This window comes from Hippopotamus amphibius, chromosome 6 (assembly GCF_030028045.1).
Source record: "Hippopotamus amphibius kiboko isolate mHipAmp2 chromosome 6, mHipAmp2.hap2, whole genome shotgun sequence".
Taxonomy (NCBI): domain Eukaryota; kingdom Metazoa; phylum Chordata; class Mammalia; order Artiodactyla; family Hippopotamidae; genus Hippopotamus; species Hippopotamus amphibius.
Genome location: NC_080191.1, coordinates 121,247,574 through 121,272,291, shown reverse-complemented (window position 1 = coordinate 121,272,291; position 24,718 = coordinate 121,247,574). Strand labels below are relative to the sequence as shown.

General features: G+C 48.8%; 1 protein-coding gene across 9 annotated transcripts in view; it reads right to left on the bottom strand.

The window, feature by feature from the left end:
* Positions 1-468: 468 nt before the first annotated feature.
* The window catches only part of PXYLP1 (2-phosphoxylose phosphatase 1), a 70,002-nt gene continuing 45,752 nt past the window's right edge, over positions 469-24,718 (bottom strand). For all 9 annotated transcript variants that reach the window (XM_057740024.1, XM_057740026.1, XM_057740027.1 and 6 more), the window contains 4 exons: positions 16,828-16,986; positions 15,888-16,014; positions 7,537-7,676; positions 469-2,833 (listed from right to left, as the gene is read on the bottom strand). In XM_057740024.1, the coding sequence (XP_057596007.1) occupies positions 1,896-2,833; positions 7,537-7,676; positions 15,888-16,014; positions 16,828-16,986 (1,364 nt within the window). In that variant the 3' untranslated portion in view covers positions 469-1,895. The remainder of the gene's footprint in view (positions 2,834-7,536; positions 7,677-15,887; positions 16,015-16,827; positions 16,987-24,718) is intronic.

The window sequence follows — 24,718 nt, the reverse complement described above, 5'->3', positions numbered from 1 at the left end:
AGCTGTGTTTAGCAGTTCTGATTCAGATAGATTGTTGAGTGGGAGCAAAAAACAAAAAAAACCTGCTTAGGCTTTATTTATTTATTTATTTTTCTAGGCTTTAAATACTTGAGAGATAACACATGATTTTCAGCAATAAAAAAAAGCCCTTGAGATAAATTTTCCGCCAGTCCCAGGCCACCAGCTGTGACACGTCCTCCCGGCCACCGAGCCTTGATGCTGCTGTCCGAGGAGGAAGCTGCAGCCCCTCTGTGGCCCAGCACATGACTGCTGTCCTCTCCCGCCACCCCTGCGGGCCCAGCTCGGCCCATGGCTGGCCACACTGGGCTGGGGCCTGGCCCTCCCTTACCCACGTGTACTGTTGAGTTCTCTAACTTAAAACATTTTTATTTATTAAAAAAATAGATAAATTAAAAAAATATGAACTCACTTGAAAAGAAGCAGTGACTTATAGGTACAAACCGTAAGTTGTATGTACGAGTAATCTTCAAAAATTTATTAACAGAAACAGATGTATTCAAATGCAATACTGGACCAAACAAAACAGAAAAAAGGCTGGAATGCCAATGACATTGGGGAATCTCACTTTCTATTTCTTCACACAGAACTAGCACCATTTTAGTCAGAAATCAGATTTAATTATAATTGCTTCTAATATATAAAATACCTTATAAAGATTATTTAACTATCTAGTAACAAAGTTCTTCCAAAAACTTATTTAAAAATCAATTAGAATGTACCATTTGAAACCGACGGAAATGGTTTAAAAATTGATCCAATTCTACTGCTTGTCAGAGAGAATGAGCCATTATTAGTTGTATTGGAAGAAAGTGCCTGAATTCAGCCTCTGGCTCCCTTCTAACCACCAAGCAGATACAGTAAATTGAATATATCATAGGAACATGAGCACATCTAAAACTGGTCTTAGAAAATATTTTCCTAGACTATAAAAATACTAAATGGAATACAAAAATTTCAGCATGTACAGCAAATAGACTACAGCAGACAGATATTTAAGACAAATACTCGAAACTATCTTATACCACAATCATCATGAACATCAAGTATTATTCTAATAATGTTTCTATGATTCATTCTGATTCAATGTTTATCTCCCCTCAAGTTTTGTTATAATGTTGGATACAGACCAGATTCTGTGTTTCTAGCAGAAGTTACTGGAGGCACCACTGAATAATTCTGGGTATTCAACTGGTTCTCTCGCAAAGTGCTAAAAGTGCAATTGTAGTTAAGCCTGGGTTTTAGAACAGGGGTCAGCAAACTATAGCCGTCAGGCCACACCTGGCCCATGGCCTGTTCTGTGTGGCCTATGAACACAGCCACGGCTGTTCATGCATGCATCGTCTGTGGCTGCTTTCACGTTACAAGAGCAGAGTCAAGTAGCTATGACAGACGCTGTATGTGGCCTTTTGGTCCACAAGGTCTATGATATTTACTATCTGGCCCTTTACAAAAAAAGTTTGCCCACCCCTATTTTAGATAAATCACTTCCGGAAACTGTTCACTGAACAAGGACAAGGTAAGATTGTCCCAGGTTAAGAAACTTTTGGCTGAGGTTTGCCGGTTCCATCAAATAAGACCAAGGCAGATCAAAGGAATACACACTTGGGTTGGCAACTTTGGGTACTCAGGTATTATTCTGGCATCCTCAACAAACTGGCTATGATAAGGTACCTTCCTTTCTCTGTGAAGTGGCCATTGTGTACCGAGTTATAGCAACATATTCACTGTTCAATCCCAAATCTATGTGGCCCCCAAGCATGATTTCCAGCCTTTAAAAATTATCTTGTACCCTTAGCAGCCAATAGAACTAGAAGTGGACCTTTCCCATCCCTCCGTATTGGCATAGATTCTGTTAGCGCTGCACCACATACCTTTTAGAATCCTTCCCTGTGACATGCATCATAATAATTAGTACTACCACTACCCAGGGCCACGAACATGTCCCTTTTGACAAAGCGGACTAAGTTTTCGAGGGGGCACATGGGCTTGGGAGACCGCTTGTGGTGGTCCTGGCAGAACAAGGTGTGGAATGTGACGTCGACACCGTCGTAGAGAATCCGGACGGAGTGCTCACTGGGCTTCTCTCTGTCTTGCCAGAGCTCAAAGATCAACCTGGCCGCAAACCTCGGGAATCTGGCTTCAGTAAGGCCCAAGGCACTGAGAATCGGGGCCAGAGTGACATCGTGAGCAGAGTAGAGAGCAAAAAGCTCTTCTTTCCTGCCCTCAGCAGCACGCTGCATGCGGCTGACAGTCTGGTTCAGGATAGGGTGGGCGCCCAGGAGTGCGTACCCCAGATACAGTTTCTTTTCCTGCCTCTCTCTCTCGTCCTCTATCTGATGCATCTTGATCGCCCTGAAGTGCTGCATGTTCATACAGCCGTTCCTGGTGCAGGGGAAGCTGATGTTGTGGCAGAAGAGGCAGAGCATGGAGTCTACGGGGTTGGCGGCCCGGAGCTGCTTGGTGGGGATGTCCACGATCCTGGCCATCTCCTCATAGGTCCTCTCCAGCTGTCTGTTTTTCAAACGTAACAGGTACTGCCGACGCTGCTCCTTTTCCAGGTAGTGGTTCCTCACTGGGCAATAGCAGTTCCCAGAGCAGAACAGAGCGCTGGGCTGGTGCCTGAAATAAATCTTCTTCCAGTCAAAATCTGGGAGAAAGCCATACAGCAGAGCCAGCCCACTCTGCAGCGTCCGGCTTTTGCCAGTGGTCTCTAAGTGAAGCTGCTCCGTGGACCAGTCACTGGGCAGGAGCTTGTGTTTCTTCAGGTAGACGTCCCTCAGCAGCTGGCCGTTCTGCAGATGCTGCACGATCCCTAAAACACAAGAGCACCACACACTTGCCTTAGGACCAGCTTAGCAAAAGGAACAGCAAGGGGAGCTGAGGCCCATCCAACTCTGGAATGCTTTAGACAGCCAGCGATGACATCCTCGAGCCCAGCCCCCAGTGTGCGGAAGCCACGAGAACGGGCTCACGTCGGCGTGCGAAGGGAGCCCCGCGGGGTTATCCACGAAGGGGCGAGCAGAGTGGGACCTGTCCTCTGGACCCATGCCTTTCTGGGAAGCACAAGGACCATCTATCTGCCTCGATCCCTCTCTTTTGACTGGCCCCTCCCCGGAGGAGGGTTGTGACTGGTGGGGCTCAGAGGGTAGGGACCATCCTGCTGGTGGATGTCTAGGAGGTCACCGGCAGAGGCCTAAGGAGAGCTTTCTCCCTCCTGCCCAGGGACAAATCATTCCTCAGTGTGCCTGGGGAGCTCACAGAAATCAGTCAGGCAAGGAGAACAAGTCGCTTACTGGCTGCCTAGTCCCCTCACTTTGGGGAGGTTCCCTCCTTCACACCATCCTCCCTACTCTCCCAGCTGAAAGGCTCTCTGCTCACCTCCTCGGTACATTCTGCCCAATCCTGCTAGGGCTCTACCTGCTCATCAGCAAGGATACTCTCTCTGTATGGCTATGAAATGATCTCCCAGATACTCAGAATATTTGGGGGGAAAAAGAAAGCAAACCGCAGAACAGTATGTTTATTATGTTGCTTTTAAATAAAAATGAGGGGAAAATAAGAATGTGTATTGGCAGCTGCCTGTGTTTTACAAAGAGAAACTTTGGAAGGATGTACAGTGGTTACCTGGGGATGACGGGGGCACAGAAGTGAGGGGAGGGGGATGGAGCATGGGTTGCAGCATGAATTTTACATTTACCTTTTAGTTGTTATAGCTTCAAACTACGCACGGGAACTATGCCGCACTATAGCATCTTGAAAAAAACAAACAAACTGCAAAAGCCTTATCTTCAAGCAGGAGAAGGCAGTCCAAGATAAAAGCACGCTCACCCTCCAGCCAACAGGATATCGGGATGGAATTTCAGTGCGAGATCTGAATTCTCTGAGACTGTCAACCACAGGCGGGCCCTATGACCAGTATGCCACTTATTCAGGCGCCTGAATGCTTTGAAAAGCCCCATCAGAAAGATGAGACAGCTTCAGGCTGAAGTGCTTGAGACAGAGGGAAGGGTGTTGGCCCAGGAAGGGGAATAGCTCAGGAAAAAACCCACGAAAGATGTCTAGGTCCTACTTGGAATGAAGAGTATTGAGAGCAGAATTCCCTCAGAGATCTGGGCTGGGGCAGGTCTTAGCATTTCCAAATGACCCGCAGAAAGGGACCAACCACGAGTGACAGACATCCAGAATCTGTGTCTGGCCTGCGTCCCCCTCGGGGCCTACCCTGTATTCTGAAGCTACATATATTAAAGTCGGTGCGTTTACTGTGTGCCGGCCCTTCTTCCTTTAATCCTCACAAAACCCAGCAAGGAAGGCACGTTATTATTATCCCCCCTTTCCTTATTTTACAGATGAGGAAACTGAGGCCCGAGCCCTTCACAGTGAAGACGTGGCCAAGCCAGAGCTCCAGCCCCAGTCGGGCCCAACCTTGTGCTCTTAGTCCTGATACGTCACCTCCGCCCTACGTGTTCCTGCAGAAATACCACCCCTTCGGGGCTTCTCCTCTCCAAACACAACCTGCATATCCATGGCTCGGTTCACGCCCTTCCCTTTCTCTTGCCAGCGAAATCCTCCTCCTGGCTCCAATACCACCTTCTCTGTCCTCCCCGCCCCCTCTCCCTGCCCCGAGGTCGAATTAACTGTTCCCTCCCGTCTTCGCCGATATGCTAGCACTGTGCTAGGCTCTCTACACCTGCTGGCTACTGCAGCTTGCCACCAGCTCTGCCGGGAAGATGGTGTGAGCCCCGTCTCACAGGCCTGTCTACTCCAAAGCCCGTGTTTCTTCTGTAAGAGCCTGCAGCTGGCAGCAGCACCCTCGGGGGTCTCCACTCGCTGTCCCACTGCAGCCGCAGGCTCCTTTTAGGACAGGCAGCGGAGTGTCTTAGTCATCCAGCCACCCGCCTCCCCTACACGCAGCAGCTGCCAAAGCACCTGGGACACAGGAGGCTCTATCCGTCGCATCTTACATAGTTCCTTACGTAGTGGGGTGCCCGAAGTGTGTCACTTACAAATGATGATTCTAGCAGCAATGTGAACTTTCAAATAGAAGATAAAACTGACCATTAAAAGAGAACTAGGGTACAGGAGCCAACTACCGCAAAAATGATTTCTAGGGTAATACGAATTTAGGAAACAATGATAATAGGTCAGCTGAGAAGAAAGGTGGGGATGAATAACTGCTCGACGCAATTATCCTGACTTCCTAGCCAGCTGGTGGACATTGACTCAAGGACCCCATCAGACTGCCCCAAGAACTTGAACACGTAAGATCATCTCTACACGTGGCTAGGACCATTTGTGTTGACAGACACACAGCAAAACCACAGAGGCAGGGACACACAGCTTTTTTATTGCTGGTACCAGTCTGTGGACGTCTGGTCCTATTCTTGCCCTTAAGCGTCTGTGAGTCACCCTGAATCTTTATAATAAATGTCCTTTTTGTGTGTGAGTTGGTTTCTTGCAACCAGTGGTTCCCGGTAAGCACATTTCTGCCCTCGGGGAGGGTTTGGATTGTCACAATAATATGGGGAGGAACGTTCCTGACCCCTAGTGGGTGGGAGCCAAGGGCTACACAGTCTTCACAAGGAACTGTTCTCTGTTCTACATAACTTTTGAATGTACAAGACCTTCCCACCTGTGAAAACCCTATTTAAATACTTCAATCTCAAATCTGGATTTTGTGTCCATCACCACGAAACCATTTTTGCATAACATTAACATCTACTGAATTTTCCAGAAATGCAATATAAATGAAGAGACATCTGTCTTTTGTTTTGATCACAATTTGTCAAAAAAAATCATGTCCTCACGTGAGGTATTAAAGCCACCAATATGCATCCCTTGATGAGTCTGCACTTGTAGCTGTCACACACACCAGTCTACACTGAAGGGCAAGCAACTGATTACTTCTTCCTATTTTCTACCAAGCTGTGCTAAGCATTTATGTTGAGATATACAGAATTATATAATAAGTTAGTTTTCTTTTGTTTCTACTTCATATTACAGTTAGAGCCTGCTATAACTGTTTTTTAAAATTATTTATATAGAAAGGTTACATTTGAATTTTACTTCAGGATAGTTCAGGGAGCACCACAAAATACTTGCTAATAAAAGGGCTAGATATATATAAACAGGGGCGCTGGATCTGGTAGGAGGAGAACTGCTGTTTTAAACTAAGGCAGAGCTTGTGCATGTGAACTAATTGGCAAAAGCTTTGGACAAAACTCCTTATTCAAGGACAGTCCTCCAGAGCAGCAGTCCCCAACCTTTTTGGCACCAGGGACCAGTTTCATGAAAGACACTTTTTCCACGGGTGGGGGGTGGAGGGGATGGATCAGGCGGTCATGTGAGTGGTGGGGAGCAATGCGGGGCAGCAGAGGACGCTTCACTCGCTCGCCCGCTGCTCACCTGCCGTGCAGCCCGGTTCCTAACAGGCTGTGGACCAGTACCACTCAGTGACCCAGTGGTTGGGGACCCCTGCTCCAGAGCCTCCAGCTCACCCCACTCTGTCACTTAATATCATCCCCCCCTCCCCATAATATGGCTTTCAAAACATGGTGAAACCAACAGGGCCAAGTACAGGACAGAGACCTTCCTTCCAACAAAGCTGAGGTCCTAAGATGCTGGTGGATCAAGAAACAGAACATGGCCAATAGGTCATCCGGATTCCTCCAGAGAGGCCCGTGACCACGCAAAGGTCCTTTGAGGTCCCAGACTGAAGGAGCAGGAAGCTGGAACCTCTTGGGGACCACCAGTTCCTTCTCTTCCTGACAAAGGTGACCCCACAGTTAACTCACCAACCTACGCTGACAGTGAACTGGCTGCACAATGCTGCAAATAGGGCTGCAGAGGGAGAGATGGGCTTCTGGGAGGAACACTCTCGCCAGACAAACTCCGTGCTCAGTGGGGCTCTGTCATACGCGTGTCTCCCTGAGACCTGGTGCACTAAGACCTCTCAGCTGTTTTGTTTGAAGTATCTAAGAACGCGAGGCTGGTTACATACATCCTGGCCCACCCATAGTGGAATAAGAGGCAGCTGTCAGAAATGACGTTGTTGGTGAATATTTATTGATAGGGAAAGATTATCACAATATATTGTTAAGTAAAAAAAAGTGGGTTACAAAATAGTGTTTAGGAAGATACCCCTGTGAGAGTGTGCGTGTGTGTACGCACGCATGCGTGCACGTGTGTGTACAGATATAAACAAGGAAGAAAGAGTAGTAATTTCCTTGCTGGGATTATGAGTGCTTTAAATTTCTCTTCCTTTTGCTTAATTGCCTTTCCCACTTTCTCTTCCATGAAGATATATTGTTTTTGTAATAAGAAAAAAAGTTATTTTTAATATTTAGAAATCAGGTGTTTAATTAGATACCTTGGTGGGCTCACAGCTGCTTGAGTGCTGGTCCTGACTCACTCCTGCGCCTAAAGCGCCTTCCCCAGGAGGAGGCCCCGCCGCCGCACGCGTCCGCCAAATACAGGAGCAGGTGGGAGAGTAAGTGCGGGAACAGTGGTTGCACATACCTGTCTGCGTGAGCTCGCCCATCTCACACAGCTGGTGACCGGGGTAAAGAGGCAGCGCGTGCAAGGGGCTTTCGAAAGAGGCTCCGGATCCTTTTGACATGTGACTCACGAAACCCTCCAGTTTAGGGTGATACGGTTTCCTAAAGAGACAACACAGAGACGTAGCGGTCAGTGTGCCCCGAAACTGTCCACAATAACTTCAGCTTCAGCAAGCAGGATCCCACGTGAGTCAAGCCCCTTCTCACCCACAGTAACAGTACATTCCAGTTTCATGATTACTCGCCCGCCCTCCCCTACATATAAAATCCCCACCCGGTCAGGCCAGCCTGAGCCCTGTGGGAGTCCGCGCTGACCTCATCCACCTGGCACCACTCCTGTCTCCCCCTCCAGGAGGCCACCGACCCCCACCAGGCAGCCAAGCCTAAGCTGGGGGTCCTCCTCAATCTCGCCCGTCCCCCTACCCTGCACATGTGCCCTCCCGGGCTTCTCCGCCCCTCTCTCCTGCATCCCTGCCTCCCTGAACAGGTTCTAGCTCAGGCGGCTTTTGTCTGGTTGGCGTGGGCTCCTCCTTGTCTCTTCCACGGCCAGTGAGGTCAACGTAAAAGGCAACCCCAACTGTCACTGCTCTTCCACAGTGCCACCTTCCCAAGAAGCCACACACGACTGTCAGTCTCCTCTGGCCCTGCCTCACTTGGAGGCCTAGGGCTCTCTAATGATGTGCTCTAATGCACCATCTGCTTTCTGTGCCTCCTGCAAACCTGTTCTTTCACGCTTTCAAGACTTTTCATATACTGCCTCTTGCTCCTAGAAAATGTACCCCAACCTTCACTGGGGTAACCCTTAATCCTTAACTTATGTGACCTCTGGAAAATCTCCTGTGAAGAAAATCAACTGATTAAGAACACCCAGATCTCAGGGCTTCCTAGGTGGTGCAGTGGTTAAGAATCTGCCTGCCAGTGCAGGGGACACGGGTTTGATCCCTGCTCCGGGAAGATCCCACATGCCGCAGAGCAACTAAGCCCATGGGCCACGATTATTGTGCCTGCACTTTAGAGCCTGTGAGCCACAACTGCTGAGCCCATGTGCTGCAACTACTGAAGCCCACGCACCTAGAGCCCATGCTCCACAACAAGAGAGGCCACGGCAATGAGGAGCCTGCGCACCACAACGAAGAGTAGCCCCCACTCACTGCAACTAAAGAAAGCCCGTGCACAGCAAAAAAAAAAAAAAAAAAAAAAAAAAAAGACCCAGCACGGCCAATAAAATAAATACATAAATAAATAAATAAATAAATATTTTTAAAAAAGAAAAGAAAACCCAGATCTCTATGGATCACTATGCATTTTCCACATATGGTATCTCATTGCATGTGGGGTGGTCATGAGTAGTGAAAAATAACCAGGTTATTTATGAGATCTGACATTATTTATATTTCTGCCATGAAGTACACATGGTAAATCAAGATTTAGTGTTCTAGTCACTAATACAAAATTTCCCTGAATAATGAAATGACCTATGAATATATACACATTTTCTCTGAATAATGAGATGACCTATGAATATACACACCTTTTCTTTGAATAATGAAATGGCCTATGAATATTTATACATTTTCCAGCTGAACAGAGGTGGACAGATAGAGTAGTTCCCAACTAAACTAAATCAGCATGAAAAGAAGCAAAGATAAATTGTCTAATGGCAGAATCCTGCTGTCTGAAAGCCTAATTAACTTTGGCAATGTTTTTACAATGGCTGCCAAAATGAGTTTATTATCTTTCAAAAACATAAAGCTAAAAAAACTCCATTACAGAAATATGTTTTAAAATTAGAGAATGCTAATCCTGACATACAGTATATAGTCTAATAAATCACCCTGGATTGCTACAGAGCGTTATGGCTTTCCATAAAAACAGAGAATGTGTTATTTTCCCTGAGGCTAAAACACATAAATATTTGCAAACTGGGAAATAAAATGTCCAGACTGATAATGAGGCTGCCAAAATGAACCCACATAAACAAAGGCTATCCATCAGCAGAAGTCACATGTTCTGCTCCAGGCCATTATTTCAGGTTGGTGATGCTCGAGGATCTAAGGAAGCTTTGCTACCGATTTTAGAAATGAAATTTCACTACTGAAAGTTTTCAGGGAATCTGACTGCTTAATAATGCGTTAATATCTAACTATATTCATAGAAACTTGTTTTTGATATGGAAAGATGACAACTCATGGAAGAAAAATTTCACTTACGGAAGAGATAACAAAAGACTTTTAATCAGGAAAAGGACCAGGTAGCCTGAGTCCCTGAGCCTGTCCTGGATCTGAATGACCAAGTCCTCAGGCAGGAGATAGATGGGGCCCTGGCTGAGCAGCTGGGATCTGTCCCCTGTGGACAGATACTCTGAGATAAAGATAATGGCAGGAACAAGGAGAAGCTGAGTCCTGCTTGGATAAAAGATAAAGAGACCACATATTTCTCATTCCAGAGGTCAAGGAGACCCCCAAGCTGTACATGCTCAGAAAGGATCCTCAGGGGAGGGGGTGCTAGACCATAATATGTTCTGTTAACTTCTCAGAGACTCTCGCGCTGGAATCCATCTTGGCTAAAAGATGCACGCACACGGGAGGGCTCTGCGCCAGACCCAATGTGGACTCAAAGCCAAACAAAGCAAGATGATTGGCCAGAGGAAACCCAGAAGAACTGCCTCCAGGTAAGTGATTTAACCCAACCCAAAAGCACACGGTGCGATCGCTCTTCTCTTTCATTCTCTCTCTCTCTCTCTCTGAGCCCACCCATGCTTTCTCCACACTTATCTTCTCCCCTAATAAACACTGCACTTGCCTCACTACTTTTTGTCTCTTTGCTGAATTCTTTCTTCAAAGCAGACAAGAGCCAGGGCAGCACTGCAGCCTGGGTTCCATCCCTGGTCAGGCAACTGAGATTCCCACTTCAGCTACCACAGCTATAGTCACCCAAGACCAGTCCTGCTTGCCTCATCTACTGCTGCATCCCTGGAATCGAGAGTGTTCCTAGTACATGGTAGATACCTCAAAAACACATGTAAATGATTTCAACTAGGAAGTGCCCCAACCTTAGAGGCGTCAAGAAAAGTCCGAGCCTTCTATAATCTGTAGCAATGAATATGGCAAATTCCCATAGGTTTTATTAAAATATCCAGATTTTGATGGAAATATTAAAAATAAAGGCCACTGTGAGTGAATCAGTTACTTAAGACAGACTCTCTTTGACCACATTTTAGTCTCCTCGGAACCCTCTTCCCAACCAGGCCTTGACCTTCGGACTTCCATGTTCTTTGGATTTATATCTGTCTTTGCATTGCCCATTTTTAGCAAAAATGCTGCTAAGTGGGTTCAGCCTGAATCTCCCACTCTTGACATCTGATCACCCTTGATACATGATGAAATTCCTGGAGCCCGGGGGTATCTGATCCCCCTGCTGTGTCTTCAGTAAGAATCCTGTGGCGTCAGTTTAGCCAGAAGCCCCGCATCCCTGATGTCTCCTCTTAGTAATTCTCCATCCACTGACCCCCGCCCTGCTCTCTGGCTATTAAGCCCCACTTGTCCATGCTGTATTTGGAACTGAGCCCAGTTCTACCCCGATTGCATTAACTCCTGAATGAGATCTGTTTTTACTGCTTTGTCTGCTCTCTGGCTCTGGTTTTTCTTTAACAGATTTATGTTGGGTTGGCCAAAGAGTTCGTTCAGCTTTTTCCATAACATCTTACAGGAAAACCCAAATGAACCTTTTGGCCAACCCAATTCTAAAATCTATTCTCCTCTTCTTGGGAACTTGGTTAGATCCCATTTCTGAGGTCCTAGTGGTCAGGTGTTCTAAGTGTTCACCATGTGACTAAGTGTTCACCAGTGGCATGGAAGGGTGTATGCCCATCTGCATGTAGGCTTTCAGATCACGGGCGTGCCCCCTCCACACTCTCTTCCTTCCCTCTGGCCACCATTCGGGCACCACAGCAACCCAGGTTCAGTCACACAGACATCCCTAGGGCATGATGGGAACAACAACCCGGAAGGAACCTGGGCCCCTGAATGACCAGGTAAAGCCGAGTTATGCAACCTGGAACACTCATCTCAGACCTTCATGCAAGAGATAAGCTTCTGTTATCAAAGGCAATGAATTCTCGGTTCTCTTTTTTAAATATTTTTATTTTTCAGCCGTGCCAAGCGGCTAGCAGGATCTTAGTTCCCAGACCAGGGATTGAACCTGGGACCATGGCAGTGAAAGCGCTGAATCCTAACCACTGGACTGCCAGGGAACGGCCCTTGGTTCTCTTTATATGACAGCAGGCAGCCTAGCCTTACCCGGACCAAGACAGAAATGATTGTATCTGTGATGATGACGACTTCTTCAGGAAAAACTCACGTTATTGTATTCTCACTGGAAATCTACTTTCATATTGAAAATTAAAAGAACCAGCAGTGCTACCATCGTAAGCCTTCAAACCATTCGCTTCAGAGGGCTTATTTACGTTTTTATATGCATTTTTTCACACCTACTTATGCCACAAAGCTTGCGACAGAACCCGGAGGCTAATCTACACACCTGTAAGAAAATTTATTGCGCTTTAGGCATAATCTGAGGAATTACTGAGTTCTGCACAGAACATTAAGACAAGCAGAGAAGAATTATAAGACCAGTGACACTGTTATCAGAAAACATAATTCAAAAAAGCTTATCTGGCTAGAAGCCAGAATAAGTTCATATCACAGATTTTTACAATTTATGCTAATTAAAGAATTTATCATTTTATATTCTTAATAAAATGAATGTCTAAAAAGATAAACTCAATTTACTCTTCTCAGTCTTTAACTTTCTGGACCTTTTCGCTCTGTTTCATATGATTGTCCCCCTCCGTCCCCTTTGCTGAAGCTCTCCTTTCTCAGCTCTCATAACATCTCTCTCCTGCCTCCTTCCAGTTTGCAACTTCTCCATCTCCTCCTGGGACCCTCCTTTCTCTCTGTGCTGTAATTGGCTGGTGCTCTCACAGGGCTCTGGTTTTGGACCTTCCCTCATTTCGTAGGCTCTGTGTGTGACATCATTCAAGCCCAGAGCTTCAACTGCCATCCACATGCTGACCTCCCAAGTCAACCTCTAGCTCCCAGCCAGACAGTGTTCCTGAGCCCACAGCTACTTACGAAGAGGCAGCTTCCACTGCAAAACTCTGAGAGCCATGGAAGGTGCCCTTGCGAAGGGGAACACTGGGGTGTCTGGCTCCTGCTGATTCAGCTCACTGCATCCCTGCCTGCCAGCCCACAGCTTCTTCACTAGACACCAGTAACGGGCACGCTTCAGGAGGCTCTGCCTTTGAGGAGGCCATAAAAATGAAAAATTTGTGAAGCTGAACTGGCACCTGCGAAGGCAGCAGGCACAGGTGATGACCCAGATCCCACAGTCCCAGGGGATTCAGAGACCCAGAGTGGGTCCCCTTTGCTGGGAGTCCTACTCACTTTTACACTAAATGTCTGTTGATAATGACAAGTCAACTTTTATTGTTATAAAACATGGACTTCTTAATTCCATCATTAATTAATGAAGCATGCATACTCCACCCACTTTCTATAAAGGATTGAAAGGAGCTCCTAAAAATACTGGATAAAACAGAACTAGGCCAAAAGAGCAAGGCCAGGGGAAATGAAGCAGAGGCAGCCAGGGCAGCTGGTCCCCAGGAGCTACGCCTCTCAGGTGGGAGCTCCAGAAGCAGCCCCGTCAGGGGGCCCATCATCGCCGTGGCAGAACGAGGGGCCCGGGGACCTGACCTGGCCTCGTGACCATGAGCACTCAGAAAGGAAAATAGGCCGGGCCTGGGAGACTCCAGGCTGCTGCGGTAAATGAAACACCATTTCTCAAGCTCTCCGTGGCGACCGGGCTCAGCACTTTACTCCATCACCTCAGTAGACTTCACAAGGATGTTTTAGGAAGGTACAATAAGTCCCCTACTTATAAGCCTTCAAGTTGCGAGCTTTCAAAGATGCAAACGTGCGTTTGCGTGTCCAGTCACGTAAGTTAGCTCACATGTCTGGCGTTATCTGTTAAAGCTGGGTACCTAGGCTAACTCTGTTGGACTTACGAACAAATTGGACTTACAAACTCGTTCTTAGAAGGGAACTCGTTCATATGTAGGGGACTTACTGTATTACTCTCTCCATGCTCCAGGACAGAATACTGGCACTCAGAGAGGAGAAGGGATTTGCCCTACATCAAACAGGTGACAATGGTCTCAAAGGATTTCATGGTCGAGACTCAAATCTACTACAAGAGCTACATGACAGGCAATGATAACCTACGATTCTCACTGGGCTCCTGAATTCATTCTGCAACCAACCCAGTCCAACAACTATTACATGTCAGGCTGGGGCCGGGCACCAGTGATATGGAAGGAATAAGACCCAACGCCCTGAGGAGCCGGTGGTGCGGGCCGGGCAGAGACAACGATGCTGGGAGGACAAGCTGCAGAGCTCCGGCATGCCCAGTGGAGGCCTGCATGCTGCCAGCGGCCCTGTCCAAGAGGCCCCTTCCCTGGGAACAGCCAGGTGGCCCCCAGAGGGCTCACAGTGCCCAGGGACCTTCCAGCAACAGCTGACTGGCCTGGAGGCAGACCCATTCTCACTCCTGGGAACCTGAAGCCCAGCCAGAGAAAGGGGAGCAGAAGCTTCGAGCTGGCAGCTGAAGCACGGTACCTCCCGCAAAGCCCCTGAGGCTGCTCTGGTTCTGGCCAGCTCAGAGGCCTAGGGGCCCGCCTGTCCCTGTACAATGGCAGGACTGTGCCAGCTGCTGACCCTCTGTTGTGCCTGAAGGAGTAAAGCTGTTTCTCCCAGCTGCCCTCCCTGTATCCTCCTGCCACCCTGGATGCTCCAGCCCAGAGACTAAAGGGTTAATACCCAGCACAGCAAGTGGCCTCCACCTTTGCCTAGTCCTGAGCCAGTTAAGATCTGGTCACTAAATATTTTGTTCTGAGATTCTTCCAACACATCCCCCTTTCCAGGTTGAGTGAGGCGGTGGCGGTCCCGGATACGAGCAGAGAATCCCTCCTGACACCCTGGGAGAGCTCTCCTGGAAGGGAAGCCATCTCAGGGCGCCTGGAAGGAGCTATGGGAGGGGGCCAGCGGGCCAAACTGCAGGCACAAAGGCCTGAAGGGGGAGGGGCAGGCAGGCAATGGTTGGCAGGGGCAGGGGGTCCCAGCAGAAGGGCCGGCACAGAGGGCTAGAGACGAGGAAGAGAGCCAGGGACTGCCGGGTGCTCTGACACGGGCTGGACTCCACCCAGGGTGTTTCCCAGCCCGTGGGACACGAGGACATGCATCCACGCTTGCTGACCACAGAAGAGAAGATGTAAATCCCCAGGCCTCCAGGTTCGTGACCTCCAGCAGGAAATGAAAGCCTAGAGTCACGCAGTATTTTGTGATGTTTTTACATAAAATGGTTCACTTCATCTTCCCCATGATATTAGACAATAAGAAGGCTGAGATGCAAAGGGTTAACCTGGAATTCCCGGGTCCACACTGCAGCCCTGGCTGCAGGGAGGCAATGGTTCCACTGGGCTGGTGCTGCCGGGGGCAGGCTGGCACCCAAGGCATTCCATCAAACCAACGTCTTCCCCACCGAGCGCTTCCCCCGTCTCCGCTCCTCATTCAGTAAAGTCTGCTTGGGAGCTTATGTGTCCCCTGACGCATCTGTTGAGACCTAGCCCACCACTTTATTGCTAACTGTGCCTCTCAATTTCTACTCTCTCTTCAAGTATTTTTCATCTCAACTGAGAGCAGGCTGTCTCTACCCCTGTGAAGAAGGAAAAGGTTGAATAACGTCTTCCACGTGTGTGGCCTGGCAACAGGTAATGTGCACCCTCCTCATCCAGCCACTTATTCTTCACCCCAACCCTGCACGGTCAGCAGCGTCATCCCATTTTAGAGACAGAAGCCTGAGGCTCAGAGAGACTAAGGGACTTACCTGCTCCCCTGAATGGAACGGTCATGCCAGGGTCCGAGGACTCCTAACCCAGGGATCACTGCACCGTGTCCCAGCTGTTTCTCAAACTGAAGAACAGCAGGATGGGAGACTGCAGACAGCAGACTGGGCTCAAATCTCAGTTTATCTGCTGTGTGGCCTTCGACAGGTGTCCTCACCTCTCTGGGCCTCCATCCTCTCAACTGTGAAATGGGATTAACCTACAGGAGTGTTCTGAAGATCAGACTCCTGGCAAACAGTACTCACTGGACAAGTGTAGGCCACTCCCCGATTCTGTAAGTCTCCAGTCAGCCTTTTGATTTCAACGGAGACAACAGATTCTTGAAAGTGACATTTAGGAAAAGTGCAATTTACCTGTTAGCCACCAGAGTGCAGTCAATTTCTGGGCGCTTCGTTTTGGGAATGATATACAGTGGGTACCTGTCCCCATGTCGAATAAACACGTGCACTGAGACCAGCTTAAAGTGATGTGGAGCGTGACCTGCGAGAGAGAAGCACATCATCTACTTATCAGCCAGGAAATGCCCGTCCCTTTCACCTCCCAGAGCTGGGGAGGGTGACCATGGTAGAAGGGTGCCGTGGCGGAAGGGTGCTGTGCTGGGAGGGGGGCCTCTGGCTAGCCTCACGGGGCTGGTTATGTCCCAGACCCCTGGAAGTCACGGGAAGGCTCTGGGGTGTGGCAGGGGCGGAGGGCAATTAAATGTGGGCAAGGCTCTTCATGCAGCCTCACGCACACCCACAGGCTAGGGGAGGTCCACAGAAGTACTGGAAACAGGGACTTCTGCTTTAAGTCTCTCTCCTGTAAAACACGGCAGGGCACAAACAGATAAATATTCAACATCATTCTTTGATACACTTTCAAAAAAAGCAAAACTCAACACAGAAATCATATTTGCCTACACTTTTACTGCAAGACACCAGCAGGGCAAGCTGTGGAGGTCCTAAGCCCTGGAGAGCCCGCCTGGGAAAGGGCTTAGCCGAGGGTGACACCCTGGAGCCGGCCGAGGCCACCTCTCCATCCCGCTGCCGTCTCACTGATAGTCAGGATGATGGCCCACATTTGTAGAGGGCTGACGCCGAGCCCCGTGCTGCTCGAAGAGGTGACTTAATCCTCCCAGCAGCCCTGTGAGTAGGGACTGCTAGTTACGTCCATTTTACAGAAGAGGAAAATGAGACCTGGACACTCATTCAAGGGCACAGCCTAGCGGCAACTGCAGGACTGGGGCCCTGGCCGTCCAGCTCCTTAGATGCTGCTTGACGATGACACCACGTCGGGCAGCGCAGCCAGGCCTACCTTCCATGCTGCGCTCGGCCACACGCGGAATGTTGCAGTACAAAAGGGCTTCGTGAACGGGGTCCACCACAGGCGGCCCCGTCACCGGGTCGGGCAGGATTCTCTTTCGATTCCTGCTAGCCGCTCCATTCTTAGCTGGCGACACTGGGATCAGGTGGACTGCAGGGAAAGCAAAGCAGGGCATGACACACTTGGGGGGGGGGGTGGGGGGAGGGGCGCAGGCCAGCTAGATGGACCCAGAGGGCAGCTGGATTTGCACCGTCACTATCTTCTCCCTCGGAATTAGGCTGGACTTCAATGCAGCAAAAAGTCAGCTTCCCGTTCAAGAACTGTTTCTTAAGCCCTCTCTAGGCCCTGCCCCTTCCTCAATGCCACTGCTCTCTCATCAGTAATTATCTATGCAACACTGGGTGGGGCTCCAGAGAGGGCGCCTCACCCACTAAAGGAAGAACTTACACACTAACTTCACACAACTTGATTACTTTGTTCTGAACGCTCCTTGAATTCTGGTGAATACTAAGACGTAAATACTAAAACCATCACCTATTGAGTGCCTATGCAGTGCTAGACAGGCATCTGATATATCTCATTTAATATCATCTGCTTTGCACTTTGCGGCCCCCTGAGCCCAAGCACAGGCACCCACTCATTAATCCTCAAGAGACCATTTTACAGAGCAGAGAGCCACGAACCCAAGGGGAGGTTGAGGCAGCTGCCCAAGGTGTACATTGTGGATGGAACAGCATCTCAAGCGCGCTCCTCTGCCTCCAGGCCAGGTTCTCCCCCACCATCTGCTGGATGTCATGGGTGGGCCCTGTAGACTATTATCTTTGTCCACCTAGCACCCCTCTTTCTGTTAGAGAATCACTCCTTCCCCACCATGTGGTTCGGCTGAACTGTCAATTACATCTTGCCCCCTTGGGAGAGGTACACAACAGACATGAGGAGACAGACTCCTTTTCTCCTGGACGTTGACCTCTAGGAATAGAAACCTGGGGCTGTCCCAACCATCTGTCCCTCCATGGACAGCCTCTGTCTGCAGTGCAAGAAAATGAGGCTAAGTAAAGACAAGCCAGACCAACAAATGAAGAGAGTTATCAGACAGAAAAGAGGAAGGAAGCCCTGAGGACATCCACCCTCTGAGCCCCTGAGTCCAGATGTGGTCAAAGTGTCCATTAGATGTCCCAGTTCTGTAAGTCAGGAAAGTCTTCTTCTTACTTAAGCTAGTTTGAGTTAGGTTTCTGTTACTTTCAACCAAATAAGTCCTGGATAATACACTTTATCAATTATGTATAAGCAGATGTAAGTCCATCTTCTGGGTCTGTGGTCCCCAATCTTTCTAAGAGTTCCCAGTTTGGAACTCCCTACATAATAATAGTTGGATTTTTAGCATTGCCAACGGAGGAAATACATGGAAATAGGTGTGCCCATGAATCATTTAACTTCTAAAAGGCTTATCAATCATCATATAATATATATACACACATTTGAACAACAGCTAAAACAGTGCCCAATTACCAGTCTAAGTCCACTTAAATTGCTAACTTCTACAGATTCTCCCAAATAAATATTTTAAACTTCCCTTTGGCAAACAGATGTTATAAACAAAGGTAAAAGATAAGCAATCCACTGAGAGGAAAATATTTGCAACATATATAACAAATTATTAATATCCAAAGTACATAGATCTCCTACAACTGAAAAATCAATAAAGGATATAAGCAGGTCAGTTATAGAAAAATAAATACCGGTGACAATAAACACATGAAAAAATGTTCAACTTTATACATACTTAAAGAAGTACAAAATAAAACAAGAGGATATGATTGCCCCCATCCTACCAGACTAGAAATTCACATTTTAACAATAATATCTGTACTGGCCAGGGTGTAAAACCTACATTTCCATACACTGCAGGTGACAGGGGAAACTGGAAGGGCTTTTTGAAAGGAGCATTTGGCAGTTGCCACCAAAATGTTACATGTGCTTTATCCATGACCCTGTTATTCTACCTCTTGGAATGTATTTGACAAAGATATCAATTCCCATCACCAAGATGTATGGCCAAAGAGATTCAATGCAGCACTGTTTATAATAACAAAAAAAGGGGAAATGACCTAAATATCTTTCATCAGCAGAACAGAATGTTATATCCACAGTGGAATATTCTGTCACAGTTAAAAAGAATGGAAAAAAATCAAAGATAAATGAAGTGAGTAGACCAAGTGCTGGATATTTATATAATCCTTCTGGTGGAAAGAAAAAATTAACTATAAATGTATGAATATACAGGCATTTTATTATGTAAATGAACAGAAAAATGTCTACAAGGACATCCATCACAATGCCTTTGGGGAATGGGTAGAATGGGGTGTGAAGAAGTATTTTCACTTGTTTTTCTGTAACCATCTATATTGTTTTACCAGTCCACCCACATACATATGTAGATACAGATTTACAATAAGCATATGTTACACATATTCTATATGTATAGAAATATATGTATATTTCTATAATGTCTAGATATACTTTTTTTCAATAAGCATATTTTCATTCATTACTCGCAATAAATTCATTACTCCAGGCCCTATACTTGGTCCTAGAGGCACCTTCTTCCTAACAGCTAGAAGGGTCCAGAACTGCTAACACAGAGCTTGGGAGTCCAGTGGTCATTTACCATAAGGGGATTCGTGCCAGGTCAAGAGAAGGATGAAAAGTAGATGTCCTAAGGCAGTATGTTAATGACCCAGCCTCTCCAGCTGTGTGGCACCCTCAATCCTTGACGCCACTCTTTTATGAAGTGGTACCAGGTGCTGGCCCCTTGGCCACGCCTATGGGCACACCCCCTTTGAGTCAGGGCCAGGGAAAGGTGAAGCTAAGGAGACATGATAGTATGAGTGACACAGGGACAGAGGGGCACGGGTCCCTATGCATCCCAGAGTCCCCACAGTTTGCTGGTTTATCTGAGAGCACACGGAGTTAGGCCTGTTGGGACTGCCACCTGCGAACTGCTATCAGTTGAATGTTTCTGTCCCCCAAAGTCACATGTTGAATCCTAACTGCTAATGTGATGGTATGTGGAGGTGAGGCCTTTGGGAGTGATTTGGTTAAGAGGGTGGAGCTGTCATGAATGGGATTAGTGCCCTTGTAAAAGATCTCTCCCACTCCCACTTCTGCCATGTGAGGTTATAGCAGAGAGATGCCTTCTAGGAAGTGAGCTCTCACTAGACACCAAATCTGCCAGTGCTTTGAACTTAAGATGTCCCATTCTCAAGAACTGTGAGAAATAAATGTCTTTTGTTCATAAGCCAGCCAATTTATGGTATTTTTATTAAGCAGCCCAATGGACTAAGACAGGAACCACCCACAACTCAAGGAAGCAACGGGTTGAAAGCCACAGGTAAAGAAAGCTTCCATCCAGAAAGTTTTTATCTGCTACTTCCTCTGGGCCTGTCAGCCTCGCCCACTAGCTATTGAGATTGCCTTGCACTGTTTCACACCTTCCTGAGTCACCAGGACACAGTGTCACTCCACGTGGGGCCCTTTCACGGGTCCTCCAGATACCAGACAGCCAGGGGAAGTTCTGATGCGTAGAAGCCACGGGGTAAGACATCTCCCCAGCTCCATCTCCCCACATCCCGTCCCCTAGCTTGCTTCTCATCGTCCCGAACCGCTCACAGATGCCCCCACTCCCACAGGATGCTCCTCAGGATGTTTCCCTCCTCTTGCTTGTGACTCTACCCTCACCCCAACCTCTGTTCTCCACATCTGGCCAACTCTGTAACCCATCTCAGGGGGTCACCTCCTCCAGGAAGCCCACCCTGCATCCCCAAGTGGTTTGGACATCCTTCTTCTACGAGCCCACCTGGTTCTTGCTGCCCTCCTGGCTCACACTATAGTACATGTAAGCAGAGGTGTCCACAGTTTGTCAACTCGCCAACCCAAATGTCCAGAGGGCCAGAACTATGCCTCTTTCAAGTTTATAGTCCCTCACCAACCCCAACCAGCACAGGGCAGCCCCTCCATAAATATCTGTTGAACTAAAGGTCTGCTCTGAGCCAGGCACTGTGCTCCATGCTTTTGCTGAAGTACCGTCTTGCATCCTCACGTGGGAGCACTAAGGGAGAGCAGTTACCTGACCAGCCCGGGGCTGGGGATCATCCAAGGAGGCTTCCTCGAGAAGACACCCGAGCTGGGGCTGAAAGGCTGAAATGAAGCTGGCTACAGGGGGAAGAGGAGAGGAGGATGAGGTATCTGGTTCTAGACACCTTTGAAGCCCAGTCCAGCTGGCCCCACCAGGGCTGATGTGCAGGGATCCTGGGAAAGGTTGGCTGCAAAGGAGCCTGGAGGAGCAGACCTGGGCTGGAGGCGCCTCTGTCCCGGCTGCTGCCTGACCTGCCACATTAGGAGTCCTGGGCTCGCCTTGTTCATCTCAGAGGGGGCTGAGGGGCAGACTCGGGGGCTGGGGAGCAGACTCTACACCTGGGGCCGCCGCTTCTCCTGGCAAGCCCCCGCAGGCAGAGAGATGGGAGGACAACGAGTTTCATCACGTCGGTATAAAAAACCCCATGAACCTAGATGAGTGCCCTGGGACCCCTGTGTCACTGTGACCAACGTGAATTACAGAATAGGAGACACCGTTTATTGATAATTAATTCAGCACCAATAGGCACACAGTTTCTTTGCGGTGTGATTTTCCAGCAGAAGAGATGGCTTCGTAGGCCCCCTGCGGATACGTCCGCTTTCCCTACTCATCTCACCTCCAATCGCTTTCATCCTGTCATCACATCTACAACCCTTCTTGTATAAAAAGATGCCAGTGAGGTCTCAGTGTCAAATAATGGCAGAGAACATGGCCTCTAAAGCGGGTCCTTGGGCTCCCTCACTCATAACAGCAGCTAGCAAACTTCTTAGAAACACACGGTAAGATAATCCGGTGCTGTTTCACGTAGGCCCCTCCCCTGTTTCACCGCCACCCTCCCCAATGCACACAGGATGGATCCGTGTGCCTCGTTGGCAAACATCCCTGTAGCCATGACTAGAAGTCAAGCCAAACTGGCCGGCAATGCTTTTTCCAGTCTTGGACCTCATCCTAGGAAGAGTAACCATCAGCCAGGCAATAGACCTCCGGCAGGGGCAGGTCAAGGGACTTGCCCGGGGTCCCGTGGCCTGTAGGCCCAGGCCTGCTGACCTGCCAGGCTTGGTATTTATGCACCTCCCATCCAGCCATCCAACAGGTATGGAGCACCTGCTGGGAATTCTTCAGAGAATCAAAGGCTAACGTCTCTGCCTTTCTGCCAGGGAGCTTACAATCTAGTTGTGGAGGGTGGTAAGATATTAAATAAGAAAAAGGGAGCAGAAAGCCTGTGGTCCTTAGAGGGAAATGGTCTCAGTCACGGTGCCTCTGCATAGCCTGGTCGTTGGTTCGGGCGTGACAGGTGTAGGAATAACGTGGGAACGACTTGGCTATAAAGGAGATACTGGGAGTCGCCACAAGAGTGCTCCGAAGAGCCTCGGGTGAGACAGGGCCTAACAGCAAGTCTCTGCTCAGCAGCCGACTCTATGACTATGTCTCAAGAGAGATGTTTTAGCCAACGATGATTTGCTTCTTTTAATTTTTATTTTAATCTACTGACAGTCCCCACGGAAGAGAGGAAAGGAGAGAAAGAGTCCAGGGTCAGGGTCAGATCATGACTTAGCACAGGCCCTTAGGCCGCGAGCTCCTTCCTGTCTGGCCTGGGCCTCAGGCCCCCTCAGTTACTTCCACATGCTCCGTGATGCACCGGGTCAGCGGGCTGTGTTACAGCCAGGCGTGTGCAGGCAGCTCCTTCCCTGGAATCACTCTGACTTGCACGAAGACAGGCCAGTGCCTCTCCTCCAGGGCACCAAGCCGGTGTCCACGGTTTCCAGCTCATCACTCCATACGGGGGCTCTGGTCCAGGGCAGAGGACAAGAACCTACCCCGTTCCTGGCCTTCTCCCAGCATCTCTAGTCTTAACCCACTGTGGGCAACCCTTTACAGGAGATTCTGATGGGGTACCAGGGGCCCATTCCTGGGTCAAAGCACCGCCCCTGCTTCCCTGCAGTAGGGACACTACTGGGTTGAGCACACTCTTGTGTGTGGTGTCTACTGGGATAACCCCATGCGGGTTGGTTCTGTCTGAGGGGGTCCATGCTGTGAGCCAGCATAGAAGAGGCAAGATGAACCCTCATCCCGGAGTCATGAGTGGCTAAAACACAGGTGCCTAAACATACGTTACGGCTCAGGGTCTCACAGAGGGCCGGGTGATCCTGTGGGTGGCTCCTGTCCGATGCCAACCCTGTGCTGTGGTGGCCGTGGTCATGCCCCTCCTCCAGGACCCTGTCCTTGCCGTGCTGACGGCCCCAGGGAGGGGACCTGGCACTAGCCAACTGTGTCAATCAAGGCTCTTTCCAGGAGAGAGAGCTTCCCCCCATGGAAGAGGCGGTTTCACGAGGAGTCAGGCGACCTCGGAACCCCCGCCTCCTGCCGTCCCTGCCCTCGTCGTTTACTTATCCTGCTGTTGTTCAGCTGTCAGCTCTTCCTCTGATTACACAGACACCCTGGCAGGTTGAAGGCAGGGGTCAGGGGTCCACAGGGGTCCCTGGGCAGGTGGGCAAGTGTTGGCTGACTTCTGTTTCCACCGCTCTGGGCTCCGCTGCCCCACAAGTCTCACCACTCACTGCGCCAGCCAAGAAGCTGGTAGGACCGACATATGGCCCCACCACCTGCTTTTCATCTTCCTAGCTCCAGAGCCTGCTTCACCCTTGCTGGGACCTCAGCCCTGGGCTGGTCACCTCGCTAGGAGACTACAGTCACCGCTTCCTCGTGCCACTCAAGTCCGCCCTCAGTCAGCCCTGGGGCCACGACTCCCTTAAATCATTCAGCTTATTCAAGATACGCCTTCTCATAAATCAAACACCCCCAGTCCCGTCGCCTGATTTCTCTGATTTCCTCCTCCTCCTAGTCCCAAAGGCTCTTGAATTCTCTCCGTCACTGGCCTGCCAAAGAATGATGGCTTGCTCTGACAGGTAATTACCACCATTCCCTTTGTGCTCCTCAATCCACTGTGGCATCTTTCATGCCCTTCTGCCTCTAGACTGCGCTGATTATAAAAATGTGTGTACACCATATGAGCCAGTAATCCCACTCCTGGGCACATACCCAGAGAAAACCATAATCCAAAAAGAAACATGGACCGTAATGCTTATTGCAGCACTATTTACAGTAGCCAGGACATGGAAGCAACCTAAATGCCCATCAACAGATGAATGGATAAAGAAGATGGGGCACATATATACAATGGAATATCACTCAGCCATAAAAAGGGATGAGATGGAGCTCTACGTAATGAGGTGGATAGACCTAGGGTCTGTCATACAGAGTGAAGTAAGCCAGAAAGAGAAAAACAAATACCGTATGCTAACTCATATATACGGAATCTTAAAAAAAATGGTGCTGAGGAACCCAGTGACAGAGCAAGAATAAGGATGCAGATGCAGAGAATGGACTGGAGGACATGGGGATAGGGGTTGGGGGGCGAAGGGGAAGCTGGGACGAAGTGAGAGAGTAGCATAGACATATTTACACTACCAACTGTAAAATAGATAGCTAGTGGGAAGTTGCTGTATAACAAAGAGAGATCAACTTGATGATGGGTGATGCCTTAGAGGGCCAGGACAGGGAGAGTAGGAAGGAGTTGCAGGAGCGAGGGGATATGGGGATATATGTATAAATACAGCTGACTCACTTTGGTGCACCTCAAAAGCTGGTACTGGAGTGTAAAGCAATTATAGTCCAATAAAGAGCTTAAAAAAAATGTGTGTAATTCTCAAATAAAAACCAGAACCCCACCACCAGAGCCCACAACAG